At 54.1% G+C, this 16,727-nt stretch overlaps 1 protein-coding gene across 1 annotated transcript in view; it reads right to left on the bottom strand.

The window, feature by feature from the left end:
• KL (klotho) overlaps positions 1-5,912 on the bottom strand; it is a 29,505-nt gene extending 23,593 nt beyond the window's left edge. Inside the window, 3 exon segments of the mRNA XM_038761769.1 lie at positions 698-1,390; positions 1,392-1,495; positions 5,830-5,912. Of these exon segments, the coding sequence (XP_038617697.1) occupies positions 698-1,390; positions 1,392-1,472 (774 nt within the window). The 5' untranslated portion in view covers positions 1,473-1,495; positions 5,830-5,912.
• Positions 5,913-16,727: the final 10,815 nt, after the last annotated feature.

Below are 16,727 nucleotides of genomic sequence, written 5' to 3'. Positions count from 1 at the left end.
GGGGTCTCCTGATTCCCCAGACTCATTTGGGTGCCCTTCTCCTCCTCTGCCATGACTGCCACCCTCCACGCAAATGCCCATGAGGGGGTCTCCTGATTTCCCAGACTCACTTGGGTGCCCTTCTCCTCCTTTCCCGTGACTGCCCCCCTCCACCCCAATGCCCATGAGGGTGTCTCCTGATTTCCCAGACTCACTTGGGTGCCCTTCTCCTCCTTTCCCGTGACTGCCCCCCTCCACCCCAATGCCCATGAGGGTGTCTCCTGATTTCCCAGACTCATTTGGGTGCCCTTCTCCTCCTTTCCCGTGACTGCCCCCCTCCACCCCAATGCCCGTGAGGGGGTCCCCTGTCTTCCCAGACCCATTTGGGTGCCCTTCTCCTCCTCTGCCATGACTGCCCCCCTCCACCCAAATGCCCATGAGGGGGTCCCCTATCTTCCCAGACCCATTTGGATGCCCTTCTCCTCCTCTGCCATGACTGCCCCCCTCCACCCAAAGGCCCATGAGGGACCCCCTGATTCCCCAGACCCATTTGGACGCCCTTCTCCTCCTCTGCCGTGACTGCCACCCTCCACCCCAACGCCCACGAGGTGGGGGGGAGGGTCTCCCGTCCTCCCAGCCCCCCCTCCGGTTAAGCGGGAGCGGGATTCGTCCCTCGTCCCTCCCCCCCCCCCGTCGGGTCCGGGTCCCCTGGGCTTACCAGCAGCAGGTTGTGGGCCACCCGGTAGCCGAGGCGGCGTCCCCCTCGGACGCCGGGGGCCAGCCTCCCGGTGGCGTAGCCGTGCCAGGCCACCACGTAGGGGTTGTCCAGCGTGATCCAGTACTTGACCCGGGCCCCGAAGTGTCGGAAGCAGAGCTCGGCGTAGTCGCGGAACATGTCCCCCACGGCCCGGCTGGCCCAGCCGCCGTGGGCCTCCTGCAGGCCGGCGGGCAGGTCCCAGTGGTTGAGGGTGACCACGGGCTCCACGCCCAGCTCGCCCAGCCTCCGCAGCAGGCGCCGGTAGTAGCGGAGGCCCCGCCGGTTGGGCCCCCCGCCCCGGGGCAGGACCCGGGCCCACGAGATGGAGAAGCGGTAGTGGGTGACGCCCAGGGCCCGCAGGGCCTCGACGTCCCGGGCCACGTGGTGGGACCCGTCGCCGGACACGTCCCCCGTGGGCGGCCGGGGCCGCTCCCGGGAGGCCCGGTGGGTGAAGGCGTCCCACACGGACGGGGCCTTCCCGTGCCGCCGCCAGCCGCCCTCCGTCTGGTAGGCGGCCGTGCCCACCGCCCAGCGGAACCCGGCGGGGAAGGTGCCCTGCGGGGCCCGCTGCTCCTCCGGGGAGGGGCGCCGCGGGAACCGGGCCCACGTCCGGGCGCCGTCCCCCGGGGACCCCCGGGCCTGGGGACCCCCCCCCCAGGGTCAGCAGCACCACCAGCAGAGGGGCCGCCGGCAAAGACAAAGACGACGACGACGACGACGACGCCCCGGGGGACATGGCTCCGGACCTGGGGAGGTCTCCTTTAATAACAACAACAATAATAATGATGATCATCATCATCATCAATCGTATTTCTGGAGCGCTTACTGTGTGCAGAGCACTGGACTAAGCGCTTGGGAAGGACAAGTCGGCAACATAGACGGTCCCTACCCAACAGTGGGCTCACAGTCTAAAAGGGGGAGACGGACAACAAAACCAAACGTAGTGACAAAATAAAATAAATAGAATAGATATGTACAAGTAAAAATAAATAGATAAATAGAGTGATAAATATGTACAAACATATATACAGGCGCTGTGGGGACGGGAAGGAGGTAAGATGGGGGGGTGGAGAGGGGGGCGAGGGGGAGAGGAAGGAGGGGGCTCAGTGTGGGAAGGCCTCCTGGAGGAGGTGAGCTCTCAGCAGGGCCTTGAAGGGAGGAAGAGAGCTAGCTTGGCGGAGGGGCAGAGGGAATGGGGGCATTCCAGGCCCGGGGGAGGACGTGGGCCGGGGGTCGACGGCGAGACAGGATGGGATCGGTTAAGCGCCGACTATGTGCCGGGCGCTGCTCTAAGCGCCGCGGAGGTTACCTACAAGGTGACCGGGCTGTCCCACGGGGGGCTCAAAGTTGTAATCCCCGTGAGGTCACTGTGGCCCAGAGAATAATAACGATGATGGTATTGGTTAAGCGCCTACTATGTGCCAAGCGCTGCTCTAAGCGCCGGGGAGGTTACAGGGTGATCAGAGTGTCCCACGGGGGGCTCAAAGTTGTCATCCGCGTGTGGTCACTGAGACCCAGAAAATAATAATAATGATGGTATTGGTTAGGCGCCTATTATGTGCCAAGCGCTGCTCTAAGCGCCGCGGAGGTTACCTACAAGGTGACCGGGCTGTCCCACGGGGGGCTCAAAGTTGTAATCCCCGTGAGGTCACTGTGGCCCAGAAAATAATAATAATGATGGTATTGGTTAGGCGCCTATTTTGTGCCAAGCGCTGCTCTAAGCGCAGGGGAGGTTACAAGGTGACCAGGTTGTCCCACGGGAGGTTCGCAGTTTTAATCCCCGTGAGGTCACTGAGGCCCAGAAAATAATAATAATGATGGTGTTGGTTAGGCGCCTATTATGTGCCAAGCGCTGCTCTAAGCGCCGGGGAGATTACAAGGTGACCAGGCTGTCCCACGGGGGGTTCAAAGATTTAATCCCCGTGTGGTCACTGAGGCCCAGAAAGTAATAATAATGATGGTATTGGTTAAACGCCTACTATGTGCCAAGCGCTGCTCTAAGCGCCGGGGAGATTACAAGGTGACCAGGCTGTCCCACGGGGGGTTCAAAGATTTAATCCCCGTGTGGTCACTGAGGCCCAGAAAGTAATAATAATGATGGTATTGGTTAGGCGCCTATTTTGTGCCAAGCGCTGCTGTAAGCGCAGGGGAGGTTACAAGGTGACCAGGTTGTCCCACGGGGGGTTCGCAGTTTTAATCCCCGTGAGGTCACTGAGGCCTAGAAAATAATAATAATCATGGTATTGGTTAGGTGCCTATTATGTGCCAAGCGCTGCTCTAAGCGCCGGGGAGGTTACAAGGTGACCAGGTTGTCCACGGGAGGTTCGCAGTTTTAATCCCCGTGAGGTCACTGAGGCCCAGAAAATAATAATAATGATGGTATTGGTTAGGCGCCTATTATGTGCCAAGCACTGCTCTAAGCGCCGGGGAGGTTACAAGGTGACCAGGCTGTCCCACGGGGGGCTCAAAGTTGTAATCCCCGTGAGGTCACTGAGGCCCAGAAAATAATAATAATGATGGTATTGGTTAGGCGCCTATTATGTGCCAAGCAATCAATCGTATTTATTGAGCGCTTACTGTGTGCAGAGCACTGTACCAAGCGCTTGGGAAGTACAAGTCGGCAACACATAGAGACAGTCCCTACCCAACAGCGGGCTCACAGTCTAGAAGACTGCTCTAAGCCCCGGGGAGGTTACAAGGTGACCAGGCTGTCCCACGGGGGGCTCAAAGTTGTAATCCCCGTGTGGTCGCTGAGGCCCAGAGAATAATAATAATGATGGTATTGGTTAGGCGCCTATTATGTCCCAAGCACTGCTCTAAGCGCCGGGGAGATTACAAGGTGACCAGGCTGTCCCACGGGGGGCTCAAAATTTTAATCCCCGTGAGGTCACTGTGGCCCAGAGAATAATAAGAATGATGGTATTGTTTAAGCGCCCACTATGTGCCAAGCACTGCTGTAAACGCTGGGGAGGTTACAAGGTGACCAGGCTGTCCCACGGGGGGCTCAAAGTTTTAATCCCCGTGAGGTCACTGAGGCCCAGAGAGTAATAATAATAATGGTATTGGTTAAGCGCCTACTATGTGCCAAACGCTGTTCTAGGCGCTGGGAGGTTACAGGGTGATCAGGTTGTCCCACGGGGGGCTCGCAGTTTTAATCCCCGTGAGGTCACTGAGGCCCAGTGAATAATAATAAAAAATAATAATGGTATTGGATAAGCGCCTACTATGTGCCAAGCACTGCTCTAAGCGCCGGGGAGGTTACAAGGTGACCAGGCTGTCCCACGGGGGGCTCAAAGTTTTAATCCCCGTGAGGTCACTGAGGCCCAGAGAATAACAATAATAATGGTATTGGTTAAGCGCCCACTATAGTAAGCAGCGCTTAGAACAGTGCTTTGCACATAGTAAGTGCTTAATAAATGCCATTATTATTATTATTACATGCCAAGCACTGCTCTAAGCGCTGGGGAGGTTACAAGGTGACCAAGATGTCCCACGGGGGGCTCAAAGTCTTAATCCCCGTGAGGTCACTGAGGCCCAGAGAATAATGATGATGATGATGGTATTTGTTAGGCACTTACTATGTGCAAAGCACTGTTCTAAGCGCTGGGGAGGTTACAAAGTGATCACCTTGTCCCATGGAGGGCTCACGGCTTTAATCCCCATTTTACAGATGAGGTAACTGAGGCACAGAGAAGCTAAGTGACTTGCCCAAAGTCACACAGCTGACAGGCCCAGAGAATAATAATAATAATAATGGTATTGGTTAAGTGCCCACTATGTGCCAAGCGCTGCTGTAGGCGCTGGGGAGGTTACAAGCTGACCAGGCTATCCCACGGGGGGCTCAAAGTTTTAATCCCCGTGAGGTCACTGAGGCCCAGAGAATAATAATAATAATAATAGCATTGGTTAAGCGCCTACTATGTGCCAACCACTGCTCTAAGCGCTGGGGAGGTTACAAGGTCACCAGGCTGTCCCACGGGGGGCACAAAGTTTTACTCCCCGTGAGGTCACTGAGGCCCAGAGAGTAATAATAATAATGGTATTGGTAAAGCGCCTACTATGTGCCAAACGCTGTTCTAAGCGCTGGGAGGTTACAGGGTGATCAGATTGTCCCACGGGGGGCTCGCAGTTTTAATCCCCGTGAGGTCACTGAGGCCAAGTGAATAATAATAATAAATAATAATGGTATTGGATAAGCGCCTACTGTGTGCCAAGCACTGTTCTAAGCGCTGGGGAGGTTACAAGGTGACCAGGCTGTCCCACGGGGGGCTCAAAGTTTTAATCCCCGTGAGGTCACTGAGACCCAGAGAATAATAATAATAATGGTATTGGTTAAGCGCCTACTATGTGTCAAGCACTGCTGTAAGCGCCGGGGAGGTTACAAGGTGACCAGGCTGTCCCACGGGGGGCTCAAAGTTTTAATCCGCGTGAGGTCACTGAGGCCCAGAGAATAATAATAATAATAACGGTATTGGTTAAGCGCCTACTATGTGCCAAACGCTGTTCTAAGCACTGGGAGGTTACAGGGTGATCAGGCTGTCCCACGGGGGGCTCGCAGTTTTAATCCCCGTGAGGTCACTGAGGCCCAGAGAATAGTAATAACAGATAATGATGGCATTATGCGCTTACTATGTGCCAAGCACTGTTCTAAGCGCTGGGGAGGTTACAAGGAGATCAGGTTGACCCACGGGGGGGCTCGCAGTCTTAATCCCCATTACACAGATGAGGGAACTGAGGCCCAGAGGAGCGAAGCGACCGGCCCCAAGTCCCACAGCTGACAAGTGGCGGAGCCGGGATTAGAACCCACGACCTCCGGCTCCCAAACCCGGGCTCTTTTGCCACTGAGCCACGCTGCTTCCCTAGCCTGGCGCTCTGCCCTCCCCGGGGCCCTCCCCCTCCTGGGTGAAGTCGGCAGTCATTAGTAATAATAATAATAATAATAATGGCATTTATTAAGCGCTTACTAGGTGCAAAGCACTGTTCTAAGCGCAGGCATTACCTGGGGGAGGAGGGGGGAGAAGGGGTTGGGGGGAAAGGGAGAGACCCCCTCCCCACCCCCCCCGGCTCCCCTCCTGGGAGTGAGAGAAAAGCACCTGTCGGGGTGTCCGGAGCCGCAGCCGCTGCTTCCCTCCTCGGCCGCAATCCTGGGGGGCTTCCGGGGGGCGTCGGAAAGGGGGTCGCGTTTCTCCTGCCCTCTGTGCCCCCGGAGAAGAGGGGCTCCTGGCGTTTCTCGACGCTGCCCTGCTCGGGCTGGCACGGGGAGTCTCCCCGCCCAGGTGCCCCCTCCCCAAAGCGAGACACTCCCCCCAAACACACACCCCCCTTCCCCCGTGGGAGGGGGCATCCTCCGCTCTCCCCTCCTCCTCCTCCTCCTCCTCCTCTCCGGGGTCCCGGCCCCTTTCCCGGGGCCTGGGTTCTAATCCCGCCTCCGCCACTGGTCTGCTGTGTGACCTGGGGCCGGTCACTTCACTTCACTTCCCCCCTTTTAGACTGTGAGCCCAATGTTGGGTAGGGACTGTCTCTATATATTGCCAATTTGGACTTCCCAAGCGCTTAGTACAGTGCTCTGCACATAGTAAGCGCTCAATAAATAAGATTGATTGATTCTCTGAGCCTCCTCTGGAAAATGGGGGTGCAGACTGTGGGACAGCCTGATCACCTTGCATCCCCCTCGGCGCTTGGAACAGTGCTTCGCACATAGTAAGTGATGATGATGATGATAATAATAATGGCATTTATTAAGCGCTTACTATGTGCCAAGCACTGTCCTAAGCGCTGGGGAGGTTACATGGTGATCAGGTTTAGACTGTGAGCCCACTGTTGGGTAGGGACTGTCTCTATATGTTGCCAATTTGTACTTCCCAAGCGCTTAGTACAGTGCTCTGCACACAGTAAGCGCTCAATAAATACGATTGATGATGATGATGATGATGATCGGGTTGTCCCACGGGGGCCTCACAGTTTTAATCCCCATTTTACAGATGAGGTCACTGAGGCCCAGAGAAGTTAAGTGACTTGCCCAAAGTCACGCAGCTGACAGTTGGTGGAGCCGGGATTTGAACCCATGACCTCTGACTCCAAAGCCCGGGCTCTTTCCACTGAGCCACGCTGAAGTGCTTAACAAATGCCATTATTATTATTATTATTATTGTTATTATTATTATTATTATTATTATTATTACCTCATCTGTCAAATGGGGATGAAGCCTGTGAGCCCCCCGTGGGACAACCTGGTCACCTTGTAACCTCCCCAGCGCTTAGAACAGCGCTTTGCACATAGTAAGAGCTTAACAAATGCCATCATTACTATTATTATTTCCGAGTGAGGGGCTCCGCATTCATTCAATCGTATTTATTGAGCGCTTACTGTGTGCAGAGCACTGGACTAAGCGCTCAAAACTTTAGATCCCGCTGAGACTTGAACTCGGATCGCTGGACTCAGAGTCCAGAGTGCTAACCATTACCTCATCTGTAAAATGGGGATGAAGACTGTGAGCCCCACGGGGGACAACCTGATCACCTTGTGACTCCCCAGCGCTTAGAACAGTGCTTGGCACGTAGTAAGCGCTTAATAAATGCCATCATTATTATTACACCATGGGGCCGGCGGTAAGCGCTCAATAAATACAATTGAATGAATGAGGAGGGAGGGGGGATGCGTGGGTTTCCTTATTTTCTCATAATTATTATTATTATTGATAATAATAATAATAATGGTAGTGTTTGTGAAGCGGTTATTGTGCGCCAGGCACTGTACTAAGCGCTGCCTGGCTTAGCAGGAAAGAACCCGGGCTTGGGAGTCAGAGGTCATGGGTTCAAATCCCGACTCTGCCAATTGTCAGCCGTGTGACTTTGGGCAAGTTACTTAACTTCTCTGTGCCTCAGTTACCTCATCTGTAAAATGGGGATTAAGACTGTGCGCCCCACCGTGGGACAACCTGATCACCTGGTAACCTCCCCGGCGCTTAGAACAGTGCTTTGCACATAGTAAGCACTTAATAAATGCCATTATTGTTATTATTAAAATGGGGATTAAGATTGTGGGACAACCTGATCACCTTGTATTCCCCCAGCGCTTAGAACAGTGCTTGTCACATAGTAATAATCATGACAAGTACCGTCATGATTATTATTATTAATTATTATTATTATAGTAAGCACTTCAGAAATACCAGCATTATTATTATCATTACAGGAGAATCGGTTTGGACACAGTCCCTGTCCCACGTGGAGCTCGCAGCCTCAATCCCCATTTTACAGGTGAGGGAACTGAGGCCCAGAGAAGTGAAGTGACCGGCCCAAGGTCACACAGCAGACAAGGGGCGGGATTAGAACCCACGACCTCTGACAACCAGGCCCGGGCTCTAGCCACTAGGCCGCACTACTTCTTTCTGTCATCCCCTCGCTTCGGGTCCCTAGGCTGGGAGCCCGTGTTGGGTAGGGACCGTCTCTATCTGCTGCTGATTTGTCCTTCCCAAGCGCTTGGTACAGTGCTGTGCACACAGTGAGCGCTCAATAAAGAGGACTGAACGAATGAATGAGTGCCCCGCGCCCCTCCCCATGCTCTCTCCTCACCCTATGGCCCTCGCCACGCGCCCCTCACCAGCCGGCCTCTCGCCCGGCGCCCTTCGGCCCCCGGCCCCTCGCCTCGCGCCCCTCGCCACGCGCCCCTCACCACCCGGCCCCTCGCCACGCGCCCCTCGGCCCCCGGCCCCTCGCCACGCGCCCCTCACTATATGGTCCCTCTCCTCGCGCCCCTCGGCCCCCGGCCCCTCGCCACGCGCCCCTCACTATATGGTCCCTCACCTCGCGCCCCTCACCAGACGGCCCCTCTCCTCGCGCCCCTCGGCCCCCCGCCACGCGCCCCTCACCACACGGTCCCTCACCACGCGCCCCTCGCCCCACGGCCCTCCCCACGCGCCCCTCTCCTCGTTCCCCTCACCACGCGCCCCACCCCACCCGGCCCCATTCCACGCGCCCCTCTCCATACGTCCCTCCCCGCACGGCCCCTCGCCACGCGGCCCTCACCACACGGTCCCTCGCCACGCGGCCCTCTCCTCGCTCCCCTCACCACGCGCCCCTCTCCTCGCTCCCCTCACCACGCGCCCCTCCCCTCGCTCCCCTCACCACGCGCCCCTCGCCACACGGTCCCTCACCACGCGCCCCTCTCCTCGCTCCCCTCACCACGCGCCCCTCGCCACACGGCCCTCCCCACACGGTCCCTCGCCACGCGCCCCTCCCCTCGTTCCCCTCACCACGCACCCCACCCCACCCGGCCCCATTCCACGCGCCCCTCTCCATACGTCCCTCCCCACACGGCCCCTCGCCACGCGGCCCTCACCACACGGTCCCTCGCCACGCGGCCCTCTCCTCGCTCCCCTCACCATGAGCCCCTCTCCTCGCGCCCCTCCCCACACGGCCCCATTCCCTGCGCCCCTCCCCACACGGCCCCTCTCCTCGCGCCCCCCTCCACGCGCCCCTCGCCACGCGCCCCTCTCCTCGCGCCCCCGTCCACGCGCCCCTCTCCTCGCGCCCCCCTCGCCACGCGGCCCTCTCCTCGAGCCCCCCCCCCACCTGCCCCTCACCACATGGTCCCTCGCCACGTGCCCCTCTCTTCGCGCCCCCGTCCACGCGCCCCTCGGCACACGGTCCCTCGCCACGCGCCCCCCAGCACACGGCCCCTCGGCACACGGTCCCTCGCCACGCGCCCCTCGGCACCCGGCCCCTCGCCACGCGCCCCTCTCTTCGCGCCCCCGTCCACGCGCCCCCGTCCACGCGCCCCTCGCCACGCGCCCCCCTCCTCGCGCCCCCGTCCACGCGCCCCTCGGCACACGGCCCCTCTCCTCGCGCCCCCCTCCATGCGCCCCCCGTCCACGCGCCCCTCCCCACACGGCCCCTCGCCAGGCGCCCCTCTCCTCGCGCCCCTCACCACAAGGTCCCTCGCCACGCGGCCCTCTCCTCGCGCCCCCCTCCACGCGCCCCTCGACATACGTCGCCTCGCCACGCGCCCCTCTCTTCGCGCCCCCGTCCACGCGCCCCTCGCCACGCGCCCCTCTCCTCGTGCCCCCCCTCCACGCGCCCCTCGGCACACGGCCCCTCTCCTCGCGCCCCCGTCCACGCGCCCCTCGCCACACGGTCCCTCGCCACGCGCCCCTCTCCACGCGCCCCCCTCCACGCGCCCCTCGGCACGCGCCCCTCTCCACGCGCCCCCCTCCACGCGCCCCTCGGCACGCGCCCCTCTCCACGCGCCCCCCTCCACGCGCCCCTCGGCACGCGCCCCTCTCCACGCGCCCCTCTCCTCGCGCCCCCCTCCACGCCCCTCACCACACGGCCCTTCGCCACGCGCCCCCGTCCGCGCGCCCCTCGGCACACGGCCCCTCTCCTCGCGCCCCCCGGCACGCGCCCCTCGGCACACGGCCCCTCTCCTCACGCCCCTCTCCTCGCGCCCTTCCCCACGCGCCCCCCTCGAACGGGGACCGGCTGAGGACGAGTGGGGGCCTGAGGAAGACGCCCCCCCTCCAGAGCACCCTTCAGTTGGCCGCGGCCACAGGTGGGCATCCTCCACCACCACCACCCCCGCCCCGAGATCCGGGGTCCCCCCCCCCCGGCCCTTTCTCCATAATAATAATAATAATAATGATGGCATTTGTTAAGCGCTTACTATGTGTTCTAAGCGCTGAGGAGGATGCAGGGTAATCAGGTTGCCCCCCCCCCCCCCCCCCCCCCCGTGGGGCTCACAGTCTTCATCCCCATTTTACAGATGAGGGAAAACTGAGGCCCAGAGAAGTGAAGTGACTTGCCCAAAGTCACACAGCTGAGCGCTTCCTGTGTGCACAGCACTGTACTAAGCGCTTGGGAAGTCCAAGTCGGTCCCCACCCAACGACGGGCTCACCGCCTAGAAGGGGGAGACGGACAACAAAGCAAAACAAGTAGACGGGCCTCAATACCATCAGAATAAACGCAATTATAGCTGTATTCATTCATTCATTTAATCGTATTTATCGAGCGCTTCCTGGGTGCGGAGCACTGTACGAAGCGCTTGGGAAGTACAAGTCGGCAACATGTAGAGACGGTCCCTACCCAACAACGGGCTCCCAGCCTAGAAGGGGGAGACGGACAACTAAACAAAACAAAACAAGTAGACGGGCCTCAGTACCATCAGAATAATTATATGAATTATAGCTATATTCATTCATTCATTCATTCAATCGTATTTTTTGAGCGCTTCCTGGGTGTGGAGCACTGTACTAAGCGCTTGGGAAGTACAGGTTGGCAACATATAGAGACAGTCCCTACCCAACAACTGGCTCACAGCCTAGAAGGGGGAGACGGACAACAAAACAAAACAAGTAGACGGGCCTCAATACCATCAGAATAAATAGAATTATAGCTATATTAATTCATTCATTCAATCGTATTTATCGAGCGCTTCCTGGGTGCGGAGCACTGTACTAAGCGCTTGGAAAATACAAGTCGGCAACATGTAGAGACGGCCCCTACCCAACAACGGGCGCATGGTCTAGAAGGGGGAGACGGACAACAAAACAAAACAAGTAGACGGGCCTCAATACCATCAGAATAAATAGAATTATAGCTATATGCATCATTAATAAAATAGAGTAGTAAGTATGTACAAGTAAATAGAGTAATAAATATGTACAGATATATACAAGTGCTGTGGGGAGGGGAAGGAAGTAGGTTGGGGGGGCGAAGGGGAGAAGAGGAAAAAGGGGGCTCAGTCTGGGAAGACCTCCTGGAGGAGGTGAGCCCTCAGTAGCGCTTTGAAGGGAGGAAGAGAGCCAGTTTGGCGGATTTGCGGAGGGATGTGTGTCTCTTCCCTGAGGAGATCAATCGCTCCGATCCATCGATCGCACCGATCAAAAATTAGTCCCTGGTTTGAAGCTTCCCCACCCCCTGCCTGTGACACAATGTCACATTTCCCCCACCTGTGACACAGTGCCACGTTTTCCTCCCCCAGATGAGCCATCCGGTCCTTTAAAAGAACATTTAAGCTTCACTTGGAAATCATAATAATAATTTTCGGTATTTGTTAAGCGCTTTACTATGTGCCAAGCACTATTCGAAGCACTGGAGCACTTCTAGACTGTGAGCCCGTTGTTGGGTAGGGACCGACTCTTTATGTTGCCAACTTGTACTTCCCAAGCGCTTAGTACAGTGCTCTGCACACAGTAAGCATTCAATATGGTTGAATGAATGAATGGAGAAGATACAAGGTAATCAGGTTGTCCCACATGGGGCTCACAGTCTTAATCCCCATTTTCCAGGTGAGGTAACTGAGGCACAGAGAAATTAAATGACTTGCCCAAAGTCACACAGCTCATAAGTGGCAGAGCAGGGATTAGAACCCATGACCTCTGATTCCCAAACCCACACTCTTTCCACTGAGCCACACTGCTTCTCTGTCTCCCCGGCCCTCCTGAGGTGACAGAGAAAAACAGGTTAAATAAACGATTCACTTTTAGGTGGATTTAGAAATAGGACAGATTGCAATCACTCTCTTTTTCTTTTTTAAATGGCATATTCCACTCCAAGTCGAGTTTTAGGCGGATTAAAATTCAAATGATTTCGGGTCAATATGCATCTCCTTTGGAGGCTAATAGAAACGGGCCCCTCCGAGAGATGTTCCCAGGAGATAAAGTTATTTTTTAACCGAAGAATGAGATTCTATGATAATTTTACTTTATTTTTGGAAATACTTGTTGATAGAGGTTCAGTATTGCTGATAATGGGCTTTGTGGAATTTCTGAAATGCCGGGTACCGGGTTGCTGCTGGTTATTGCTGATCTGGAGAGTTTGATGTTGATTCTTATATTTCACAATTGCCATTAACAATTTAACCTGAATTTTTGTTCAGTTCTCTACCCCAGAAACATTTTGTGGGGATATGTTATTTATGAAGATGGGTGAATCTTTCGAAATACTCGGCTGCTGCTAAACTGCTATTGAAGCGTCACCACTTTGAGAAGTGAAGTGCCCCTACGTTGAAAAAATTCAGTTCAGTGGTATCTAGTAAGCACCTGCTGTGTGCAGAACACTGTAGTAAGTGCTTGGGAGAGGACAGTGCAACAGAGTTGGTAGACATGGTCCCTACCCAGAGGAATTTACAGTTTAGTAGGCGTTTACAGTCTAGCAGGAGCTTGCAGTCTAGTAAATTCATAAAATTTATAATGATTTATTTAATGGTATTTATTAAGTACTTAATATGTTCCAGGCCTTGTACCACACGCTGGGGTAGATATGAGATACTCAGGTTGGATGCAGTCCATGCCCCACCTGGGCCTCACAGTCTTAATCCCCATTTTAGGGATGAGGTAACTGAGGCACAAACAAGTTATAACTTGCCCAAAGTGGTGGAGAAAAAGTGGTGGAGTTGGGATTTGAACCCAGGACCTCTGGCCCCCAGGCTAGTGTTTTTCCCACTAGGGCATACTGCCTTTCAGTACTCTTCAGCACTTTTATTGTTAGTTAAATTCTAGTAGAGATTTCAAGGATCATTTCTCACACCGTAACTTCAGAGGAAGGGAATGGAAGAAATGTTTTTAACTGTAGAGGGAAAAACTAAAAAATAAGAAGGCACAGTAGAGGAACATGAGCATGAGTAAACTTAAATATCAATATATTAAGCAATGTACCCTGTCCAAGTCTGTTCTAAAGTCTAGGTATTTGTGTAGGGAGGAGGAAAGTATGAAAGCACTTTAAGCAATTTGAAAATCAGAACTGTGTTCTAGTCTCAACTCTATCTGTAGCTGGCTTACGTGGGGGAAGTCGGCACATGCATCTTGCAATGTGCCTCATCACTGACTGCCTACCTAATAATAATGATAATGATAGCATTTATTAAGCGCTTACTATGTGCAAAGCACTGTTCTAAGCGCTATGGCGGTTACAAGGTGATCAGATTGTCCCTCGGGGGGCTCACAGTCTTCATCCCCATTTTACAGATGAGGTAACTGAGGCCCAGAGAAGTGAAGTGACTTGCCCAAAGTCACACAGCTGACAAGTGGTGGAGCCGGGATTTGAACCCATGACCTCTGACTCCAAAGCCCGAGCTCTTTCCACTGAGCCACGCTGCTTCTCCCTACCCAGTCATTGTTCTTTGTGTCCCAGTGGGAACAGTGCTTGGCACATTCATTCATTCATTCAGTCGTATTTATTGAGCGCTTACTGTGTGCAGAGCACTGTACTAAGCGCTTGGGAAGTACAAGTTGGCAGCATATAGAGAGGGTCCCTACCCAACAACGGGCTCACAGAAGGGGGGACAGACAACAAAACAAAACATGTGGTCAGGGGTCAAGTCATCAGAATAAATAGAGGTAAAGCTAGATGCACATCATTAACAAAATAATTAGAATAGTAAATATGTACAAGTAAAATAAATAGAGTAATAAATCTGGACAAGCATATATACAGGTGCTGTGGGGAGGAGGTAGGGCTGGGGGAATGGGGAGGAGGAGAGGAAAAAGGGGGCTCAGTCTGGGAAGGCCTCCTGGAGGAGGTGAGCTCTCAGTAGGGCTCTGAAGGGAGGAAGAGAGCTAGCTTGGCGGATATGCAGAGGGAGGGCATTCCAGGCCAGGTGGAGGACGTGGGCCGGGGGTCGATGGCGGGACAGGTGAGAATGAGGTGCAGTAAGGAGGTTAGCAGCAGAGGAGCGGAGGGTGCGGGCTGGGCTGGAGAAGGAGAGAAGGGAGGTGAGGTAGGAGGGGGCGAGGGGATGGACAGCCTTGAAGCCCAGGGGGAGGAGTTTTTGCTTGATGCGTAGGTTGACTGGTAGCCCCTGGAGATTTTTGAGGAGGGGAGTAACATGCCCAGAGCGTTTCTGCACAAAGATGATCCGGGCAGCAGCGTGAAGTATAGACTGAAGTAGGGAGAGACAGGAGGATGGGAGATTGGAGAGGAGGCTGATGCAGTAATCCGGTCGGGATAGGATGAGAGCGCATAGTAAGCGCTTAACAAATACCATCATTATTATTGTTATTATTATGGCTAGCAGGGGCTAGAGAGTGTTAGTGGCAGTGCACTATCAATAAAATCAACTTCTCCTCAAGAGGAGGAGACTCATCATTACCCCATCTGTTCTTACACAGACATAATGGCAAATGTATAAAGCTTAGAGATGTTCAGCACAAAACAATATTCAGAATTTACACCCACAAAACTTCTGGTGTGTTACTGGAACTAGGAGTTGTAGAACCTGGTTCTCGTCTTTATTTTGCCTCACTTGACTCTCCTTTCACCCGTTCCCTTCTCATTTTCAATCGTATTTTAGTCAATCGTATTTATTGAGTGCTTACTGTGTTCAGAGCACTGTACTAAGTGCTTGGGAGAGTGCAGTACAACAGTGCTGTTACATTCCCTGCCCACAACGAGCTCAGTCTAGAGTTTCACCATCTTCCTCCCTCATCCTGCTCTCCTTTCCCCCCTTTCCTCTTCCTCTTTCTCTCTCTCTCTCTTCGCTCTACCTGCCCCTCTGGTTCCTCTCCTTTTGACCCCACCTTTTTCCTCCAACCTCTTACCTCCTTAGGTGACCAGAAATCCATATCATGTGTCCAACACCAAACCCATGGCAAAGCCAATGCTTCCTTCCACTGCCAATTTTTCTCAGTCTCCCCATTACCTTACTGCTAGCACAAGATATCCTACCCTCCTTCCTCCTCCCCCACCCAACTAACCACAAATACTGCCCCTGAGGCAGTGATAAGGCAGCATTAATAGCCTGCAAACTTCTTGAGAACGGGGAAGAGAGACCTCGTTTCTGTTGTATTTTCCTCAGTGGCACATTACAGTTCTTAAGGCTCAGTAGGCACTGTATCAATACCACAGATTGACTGAATTCCCCTTTCCTTCTCCCCTTCTCCATAGCTAGGCCAAACTCAGCTCAAGACTTCTGGAGAGGAATTGAGGAATTCTTCTGCCGAGTATCATCCCAAAGCAGTGCCTTGGTTCACCCTTCAGGAGAGCAGAGTTCATGTGCTCTGTTCATCACAGAAGAGAAAAGCTCCCTTCAGTCTCCGGAAGGTGATGAATGGAAACGACTTTCAAAGCCGAGTAATTTATTTAAGGTATGTTTTATAGACATATTTTAAGATATAGCCTCAAGTGTTTGATCTTTAAAATAGTCTAAGCGTTTGGGGGGGTTACCTCTCTCTCCCACATGCGGTGACTGTTTTGAAATTAGGATTCAATGATCTTGAAAGAACCACCAAATTTACACTGGATCAGAAAGACTTGCTTAAGTAACAGCTGGCCCTTTCACATATCTCATAGTGACCTTTTCTATTTAAATACAATATTTTGTAAACGGAAGCAAAACCAGACCGGTCAGACTGATGTTTGGATGCCTTTTTCCTCTAGTTCTTCTGTTTCATCCTGTGGGTACCACACCTCATCTGGCAGAAAGGAGAACTCAGCAATTAAAAATAGTGTGTTTAGGAAGTCAGTTTGGTTTATGTATCTGAGTACACCTCAGAGTTCCTTTCAGGGATGTGACCGATGTAATAGTGTATCCCAGAAAGTATGTCAGTCAGTTGTCTTTATTGAGCTCTTACAGTGTGGAGAGCACTGTACTAAGCGCTTTGAAGAGTACAGTATAACAATAAACAGACACATTCCCTGCCCATAACGAGTTTTTTAGAGTTTGTCCCCTCAGACTCACTCCGGCTCCTACTGAAGACAAATTGAGCCAATTATTCTTGCTGCAGTCAGCCAAGAGAACAAGTAACCACTATCAAAATCCATATTTCTAAGTAATGACGTCTTAGATGCTCATTTCCAGGGTGTGTAGGGGCCGGGGGCCGGGGGGGGGGGGGGGGGCGGCGAGGGAGGCAACAGCTTGTGCTAATATGACTTCTTTTTATCGAAAGGTGACACTCAGATTCAGAAGAAATGACTGTGTTTAAATTATAACAGTTCAGTTGCAGCAAAATGCTATCGAGTTAAGCTCCTGCATCAGTCCTTAAATCAGGGATATCT

This window comes from Tachyglossus aculeatus, chromosome 20, assembly GCF_015852505.1.
Source record: "Tachyglossus aculeatus isolate mTacAcu1 chromosome 20, mTacAcu1.pri, whole genome shotgun sequence".
Classification (NCBI taxonomy): domain Eukaryota; kingdom Metazoa; phylum Chordata; class Mammalia; order Monotremata; family Tachyglossidae; genus Tachyglossus; species Tachyglossus aculeatus.
Note: the sequence above shows the minus strand (reverse complement) of the source record. Positions and strands in the feature narration are given on the sequence as shown.